The sequence below is a fragment of the Poecilia latipinna genome, unplaced genomic scaffold (genome assembly GCF_001443285.1).
Source record: "Poecilia latipinna isolate Pla-1442-1.1 unplaced genomic scaffold, P_latipinna-1.0 Scaffold5215, whole genome shotgun sequence".
Classification (NCBI taxonomy): Eukaryota; Metazoa; Chordata; class Actinopteri; order Cyprinodontiformes; family Poeciliidae; genus Poecilia; species Poecilia latipinna.
In genome coordinates this window covers 1-7,677 of record NW_015117831.1, presented here as the reverse complement: position 1 = coordinate 7,677, position 7,677 = coordinate 1, and the positions used below count along the sequence as shown (strand labels likewise).

Sequence of the window (7,677 nt, the reverse complement as noted above, 5' to 3'; positions counted from 1 at the left end):
ATATTCTGTCCTAGAATGCGGTGAGATGTGCCCTTTTTTTTTTGAGCACCTGCCCCTTTAGTGGCCTCTGCACGGGGCTGGTGGCAACCCTAGTTAAAGTGGTCTAAAATTATTTAAAAATTGGTCATTTTGTGACACCTGATGAAACTGTAGGAGGGTTATTAGTTGAACACATTTATCAGTTTAGTCCTCTTGTTTGTCATGACGACAGCAAAATCAGAAGATTAAAATATTAAATGACGACAGGTGACCTCACCTGCTAAAGTCACCATCAGCTGAGGAGAACATGGAAGCACAAATCAAATTAAAACAGTTTGAAAAGTTGACAGCGTTGGATGGTTTTACTGGGGTTGCTGGACTGCCAAGAACCAGTCCGACCAGCATGATGAGGGGTTTTGATTTATGATAAATGTGTCCGAGTGAGACATCGCTGTTGTTAAGCTCATCTCTGGTCAAGCGGGGATGGCGGGGATGCTCTCTGTAGTTAGTGTCTCCCTCTGCTGGTGGTTGAAGGAACCAACAAACAGGAAGCTGCTGGTAACACGTAGTCTTAGTGGACCGTTTGACAACCGGCGGTACTGACCCAGTTCGCCAAACTGGGCCAGAACCAAACCATAGTTTTAATGATAAAAGATAATTTAATTTAATCTACGTTCATTTATATTTTAAATTAAACTTGTTAATTTAAAACAAGCTAATAAAATGACTTGCAATGGGGGTTTTTTTATGACCCGCCCATTTTCTCAGTTTGTCCAATCAGCGCCCAGGGTGAGCTGGCATAAATGTGCCAGGAAGTACTCGACAGAGCAGGCTAAGCTAACAGAGTAGCCAGCGGTCCGTCTGTTTCCTCTCTGATTCCCGGTTCTTGTCCCGGTTCTGTGCTGTAAGGTGAGTCAAGGATGCTGAAGGAGGGCTGAAGGTAATATTACCCGGTCCAATATTGTCAAGATTTCCGGATCCGGCAAATAGACGGAGTCACTCGACAGTTTGACTTTAGTTTTCAGGAAATAGACTGTGCCGGATCCAGTTTAAAGCTTCTTAAGGGAACCAGTCCGGGTTCTTGTTACCGCGGGGTTCTGGATCAGAACAGCTTAGTAGCTGGTTCTGGAGCTGAAGGAAGCCTTCAGGCTGCCACACCTCCCGGGAAATGATCCACCGGACCTAGAACATTCCTGGAGAACCGAACCAGATTCTGGGTTCTGTTCTCCAGAACCACAAGAAATATTCACCCTAGGCGCCTCCTTGATTCATCTGTTACAGTATTTACACCCTGTACCTACTAAGAGGATCTCTAGGGTCACAGAGGATGACCTTTGACCCCCCCCACCCCTGCCCTGTTGAGTTGATTGAATTCAGACTCAGAGATTTTCCAGGTCAGATTTTGACTAGGCCACTCCACTTGGGGGTGGCCTTTCACCTGGAGGTTTAGGTCTGAATGACTGGGACCAGACTAATGGGTTCTGGTCTGACTCCACATGGAAGCTCAGAGAGGATCAGATCAGGAATGGTTCTGAACCAACTGGACTGATGCGGTTCTGTTGTGGTTCTGATGGGTCTGTCTCTCTCCGGTCCAGGAGTCCAGATGAGTCTCCAGTGGACGGCCGTGGCCACCTTCCTCTACGCCGAGGTCTTCCTCGTCCTGCTGCTCTGCATTCCCTTCGTCTCACCCAAGAGGTCAGTCACCTAGATCTGCTGCACCTAGATCTCCTGCTGCATCTAGAACAGGGTGTCCAAACTTTTTGAGACCAAGATCTACTTTTTCTCTCACCAGCCGCCTGAGATCTACCTCATGACACAAAGACATAAAAATTACAAATTAAACTCTTTTGACATATTTTATATGCGAATATGCATCAGTTATAGCAGAAATAATAAAGTGACAGAAAACCTGATCCAGTTTCTTCCTCAGTGAGATTCTGACACTGGGAGCAGGTTACTGGTTTCTCAGTCAGAAGCTGGTTTCAGACCTGATGCCAGCAGGTCAGTCAGTCATGGTGGATCTGAACTTTGGTTTGATGACTGAAATGTGAGAAACTACAGACTGATAGGAGGAACCAGAGAGCCCAGTAAAGGTAAAGGCAAATCTTCTGAAGTCGGGACATAATTCATTTAATTTCACATAATTATCGTGGCAGAGATTACTTTAAAAACACAACATTCAGTCCGTTACATATCAGGTTTCCAGGCTTGATATTTATTCCTCGATTATTAATAAGCCTCTCATGGACACAGTGGTGGTCGAGTAGCTAATTTAAACTCCTGCTCTGCTCTCAGTCGGTCTTTGAGTCGCTTTTTTCTTTTTTTTTTTTCTGTTAATGGGACCGAAACGCACTGAATTGCGCAACACCTTGTTGAAACAATAATTACTGAGATTATTAATTTTAACATGTTTCGTTGACTTTTTATAATTATTCTTTTTTAATGAAGCTACAAACGTTTAGGATCTTGGTGAATATTTTTGATAAGCCCGTCAGAAGAGGAAGTGCTGCTCTCAGCTTCCTGGTGGCGATCAGATTGTCACCTGCTGAGATCGACTCAGAACCTTTCCGATCGATCGACGTATTGGGCACCCCTGATCTAGAAGCTACCAGAGAGAAAAAGGATCTGATAAAATAATTCTGGTTCTGGACGACGAGTCCAGACTGTGAAGATCATTTATTGTGACTTCAGTACTATTGAGCACATCAGCAACCCGGGTTGCTGGAACCCGACTATTTCGGGTTTCTTTTGTGCCGTTGTCATGGTGAATCGCAATACCTGCATGCCATTGGTCGAGGCTTCCTGTACTCTGGACTCAGAGTTCAGTTATCCTGAGTTCGTTTCTCCTGGTCTGAAACTGAAACCCTGAGAATCTCAGTTAGTTAACCTTGCTTTCTGAACCAGGAACTGGACTCACCCCAGTCCTGACCCGATTCTGACCCAGTTCTCCCTCCTGGTGTGTTCAGGTGGAGTCGGATCTTCAAGTCCCGGCTGGTGCAGACTGTGGCGCTCTATGGGAACACCTGGTTCATGGTGGCCATCGCCATCCTCGTCTTCCTCCTCATAGGTACGTCGGCCTGAACGGTCCCGACCCGGTAGGCCTCCGGTCTGTTGCCATGGTAACGGTGTGTGTGTGTCCAGATGCGTTCCGCGAGGCGAGGAAGTACAGCCTGACGGACAAGGTGGACGTGACCAACAACCCGACGGCCATCGAACACATCCACATGAAACTGTTCAGAGCGCAGAGGAACGAGTACATCGCCGGCTTCGCCCTGCTGCTCTGCCTGTGAGACACACACACACACACACACACACACACACTCTGACCATCAGCCTGGGCTGCTCCTTGTAGTTCGTGTGTCCTACCAGCAGGGGGTGGCAGCAGCCCGCCTGCTGTGTCGCAGCAGCCCGCCTGCTGTGTCGCAGCAGCCCGCCTGCTGTGTCGCAGCAGCTGCAGCATGTGATCCTGCAGCTGCTGCAACCTGAGTCTGGGAGGAAGTTCTCCTGCGCCGGGAGTCAGGAGGAGACGTGTGGCTGGAGCCGGCGCAGCTGCTGGGAGTATTTTGGGGGTGTGACGTCATCGGTGGCCATATTTGGAGCGGAGGAAGCCCTTTCTCTGCCGCTCCGCTTCTGGACGCAACAACCCGATCGGTTTCCCGGCTTGGAGGATTGGAAGGAAGCCGCTCTGCTGTTTGGACCAGGTTCCAACCTCACAGCAATTCATCCGCCGCGGAAAGTAGTCCCAGTGTTCCCAGTGCTGGTCCCAGACTGGAGGGAAAGGCCACGGAGTCACTGTAGCCAACATTCAGTTTTAATGTTTCACTGGAAGTTTCTGATGCTGAAAAATCTTCAGATGAACATCGAGAATCTTCATTAGACTGGGAGCAACTGGTCCTTTACAGTCAGACCAGAACCATGTGGGGAGTCGGGTCAGAGCTGGCGCTCTGTTAGGACATCCAGCTGAGCAGCTGGGACTCGCTTCTCTGGAAATGGTGGCAGCGGATCAGCGGCGTCGGGGCCCCAGCGGCGTCGGGGCCCCAGCGGCGTCGCAGCATCTTGGCGTTGTGGAGCAGAAACCTGCCACAAATAGCTGCAGCTGCCTGAAAGCTCCTGAATGCATCAGCAGGCAGATATTTACAAGCTGCATGTGTTCCTGGGTCACATGACAACATGGCCGCCTCCTGCTGACTCCACGCAGCTGTTGCACTGCAGAGACCACAAATTTACATACTCCCAACATGAGCACTGTGCTGCCTCCTCCAGATGAGTCAAGTTATTAGAAACATCGGCGTCCTCACCTGCTGCTCCCTTCCTGTTACTCACTCTGACATCATCACCTTCAGCACACTGTGTGTGTGTGTGTGTGTGTGTGTGTGTCCTGATCCCAGGAGAGTTCATGTCGCTGACTGATTGTGTTGGTGTGTTTGTGCTGCAGGCTGCTGCGGCGCCTCGCCACGCTGCTGTCACAGCAGGCCACCCTCATGGCGTCCAACGAGGCGTTCAGGAAGCAGGCGGAGGGCGCCAGCACCGCGGCACAGAACTTCATGGAGGAGAACGAGGCGCTGAAGGAGGTGACGGCCCCCTTTTCCTCCTCTCTGGTTCTACGGGTCGTCTGAGCCGGATCGGCACCGCCGATGCTGCAGGTCGGCGTGTTGCTGCCAACATGTCGACCGCCTGGTTCTGAACAGCTGCTGCTGCCGGGTTTCCATCAACGCTAATTTCTGAACGTAGAACGGGTGATGGAAGCGGCTTCCTTCTCACAGAAACGTTTGAGCTTCTTACATGGATGGAGTTCAGATCACAGCGTCGCTCAGGTCAGCTGGAGGGCAAAGGTCACAGCTGGAAGTCCTGAAATACTTTCAGCTACTCAGTCCAGTTAGTGCGATCCAGCCTGTTTGGTCCCAGATGACATCATCATAACAAGCCAATCAAAAAGTGCAGGTCTGAGTGGGCGGAGTCGGGCCAGATTAAACAGATTATGGTTTAATCCAGGAGGTAACAGGAAGTCAGAGAAGCAGCTGATGTTAGTTTCTGGATAAATCAGAGTGAACGGTGTAACATTCGGGTCAGTCAGGACTTTAAAGTTTGTGTTTCCATGTTTTCCTCAGAAACTGCGTGAGGCTAGAATAAACCTTCCAGAAGCCGGAAAGAAAGGAGTGGGAATCCAGGAGGAGAACAAGGCTCTGAAGGAGGAGCTGAAAACCCTGAAGGAGGAGCTGCAGGACACCAAGAAAGGTCAGGAGGTTACATGAGAGCTGAAGAAGCTTTAAGGTTTAATCTGACCTCTGATGTTCTGATGCAGCTCTGCAGAAATCAGAGAGCGACGTGAGTGCGATGAAGAAACAGGCTGAGAACCTGACGGTGGAGTACGACCGGCTGCTGCAGGAGCACAGCAAGCTGCAGGCGAGTTCCTCCAGTCAGCGGCAGCATCGAGGGACCGCCTTAAGTCCGTTAGACCGCCTTAATCCAGGAGGTAACAGGAAGGCGGTCTAACGGACTTAAGGCGATCTAACCGCTTAAGTCCGTTAGACCGCCTTAAATCACAGAGAATCTGACCTCCCATGTAACGGTGTCTTTGCCCTGCTCTCTGACTGCAGGCGAGCAGCGACAAGAAGTCTGACTGACGATTCGGTTCCAGACTGTCGTCTTCATCGCCGCCTCAGACATTTGCAGCTTCGACCTCATCATCCTGCTCTGATGTCAGTGGCCATGCTGTGCTGTGATTGGCTGATCCCACTGTCTGTTTACGTCTGTTTTTCCTTTTGTTTGTAACCAATGTGAAGCTGCTGACCTCTGAGGACAAACGTGACTCCAGATTATGTTTCCTGCAGGAAAAGCTTCATTCCAAAATAAAAGCATCAGCCATTACATTTGAAGCATTCTGCTTTAAAATGAGAAAACGTCCTTCAGTCTAAAGCTGTTCCTTAGTTCTGTTGTGACGGTATGGACCCGTTTCTGTCTCCAAACAGAACCAGGCTTGGTTCTGGTTCAGTTTGGGCCGAGGAACATGATAGTTTTTCTGATTCATTGATCAGATTTTTGTTTTAATGGTAGAATATAATAAACTTGTTTCTGTTCTTCTTCAGAGTCTGTCTGGTTCTGGTTCTGGTGTCCGAGATGCTGCAGAATGTCTTTGGTTCTGATTAAGTTTTCCAACAGTTTGTGAAGCTGGAGTGTTTTGAACAGTGCTGCTCTGTGATTGGCCGGATGGTCCTGACGGAAACAGACTTTAACAGTTTAGTGTTTTAAAATGAAGAGTTGCTGCCGAGTTTAAATTTTGCCTAAACAGATGCATCGTCATGGAAACGGCTCAGCAGATGAGAAACTCAGTTTCAGGTTAAACATGATGGCTTCTTCCTCCTCTTCCTCAGACCTGCAGCGACCTGAAGCGTTTCAGGACACACACGTCTGTTCCTACTGCCTAACAGCTGCCAAAGGGTCAAAGGTCAGAAATGAGTCGGCTCCATGTGATTGAGTTTATTTTATCCCTACATTAATGTAAAAACATGAACACAAACATAAAGGGATGAGAACATTCACATTTTATTTATTCACATTTACATAAATATGTATTTTTACATGTTTTCACAGTAATGAAATTATATTTAATCAGTTTTGTGTTTTTCAGTTTTGAGTCGCCGTTTCCTCTTGGCGCAGATTAAATGACTAAATTTAAATATTTTCCAATTACTGAACAGACTGGCTTGAACCCACCTGACAGCAGTGAGCTCTGATGCTAACTTTATATAAAAAACTAAATATGTGGCAGTTTTCTTAGTCTTCATCAAATGTTCAAGACAACCGGATGTTAGAAATCAGTCTGTTGCTCCAAACCTTTAATACCAAAGATTTTTTTTTATTGTCACATTAGTCGTCTCAGGTTTGAAAAATTGGCCAAGTTTAAATCTCAGAGTGAAGTGGGAACCTTTTGCTCAACTAGAGGAGGGAACAGAGACTCCTGGGTGTCTAACGCATATCTCCGCAGCTCCAGACTTTCTGGGAGCTGAAATCATATTTTTAGTGTATTTTAATACACTAAGGATGTCCCTGCCATGTAGAGACGGAAGAAACAAAGTTTTCCTCCAGACTCACAATATCCAGAGAACATGGGAAAGTCTGAGATGAATCCTGAGGAGGTCTGGGTTCATTCAGCAGCGATGCCACTTTTCTCCACACCTGCAGAATAAAAAAGGTAAGAGCAGCAGGGATGCTGCAATGTTTCACTAAGCTGTAAGGTTTTCTGGGAAAATTGGATTTGGGAATATTAACACCTTCAATCTTAATTGAAGAGCTTTTACTTTGAGCAGCTGGTAGATCATGTTCACTGATCCATTTCTCCTGTTGCAGTGAAGATCGAGTCTGGTAGGAAGAAATCTGGAGAAACGCTCCAACAGTGAGACATGAAGGACTGCAGGGCTGCACGTAAAAACTCAACTTCATGTTTATTAGGAAATCTATAGACAGGCTGAAGTTATGGTTTCTCACTGGGAGGAAATCATAAAAACGTGATCAATGCAGGAGTTTTATTAGCAGCAGCTGATAGGATCACAAACCCTCCTGTGTCTCTAACAGCCTGCAGTGAATTATCAACTTCTTCACAGAGAAAATAAAAAATCAGAGGATCAATGTGCACATCCACACTAAACCCAGCACCCATGCTGTAGCCCGGGGGTCCCCAATACATCGATCGATCGATCG

At 47.7% G+C, this 7,677-nt stretch overlaps 1 protein-coding gene across 2 annotated transcripts; it reads left to right on the top strand.

The window, feature by feature from the left end:
* The first annotated feature begins 765 nt into the window (after nucleotides 1-765).
* bcap31 (B cell receptor associated protein 31) lies at nucleotides 766-6,064 on the top strand. 2 transcript variants are annotated; one of them, XM_015026680.1, is made up of 8 exons: nucleotides 766-888; nucleotides 1,575-1,674; nucleotides 2,946-3,046; nucleotides 3,121-3,265; nucleotides 4,415-4,550; nucleotides 5,088-5,214; nucleotides 5,282-5,387; nucleotides 5,582-6,064. In XM_015026680.1, exons 2-8 carry the CDS (start codon nucleotides 1,583-1,585, stop codon nucleotides 5,601-5,603), a joined length of 729 nt encoding a protein of 242 aa, XP_014882166.1. In that variant the 5' UTR covers nucleotides 766-888; nucleotides 1,575-1,582; the 3' UTR covers nucleotides 5,604-6,064. The 2 variants fall into 2 exon arrangements, with proteins under 2 accessions (XP_014882166.1, XP_014882165.1); XM_015026679.1 differs by having other exon boundaries at nucleotides 769-888; nucleotides 5,282-5,382; nucleotides 5,577-6,064.
* The last annotated feature ends 1,613 nt before the right edge of the window (nucleotides 6,065-7,677 follow it).

Bases quoted from the DNA above. Each gene is read 5' to 3' on its own strand.
- bcap31 (XM_015026680.1), top strand. From the start codon at position 1,583: ATGAGTCTCCAGTGGACGGCCGTGGCCACCTTCCTCTACGCCGAGGTC. The intron at 1,675-2,945 runs GTCAGTCACCTA...TGGTGTGTTCAG, and splicing joins CCCTTCGTCTCACCCAAGAG to GTGGAGTCGGATCTTCAAGT. The intron at 5,215-5,281 runs GTCAGGAGGTTA...GTTCTGATGCAG, and splicing joins GCTGCAGGACACCAAGAAAG to CTCTGCAGAAATCAGAGAGC.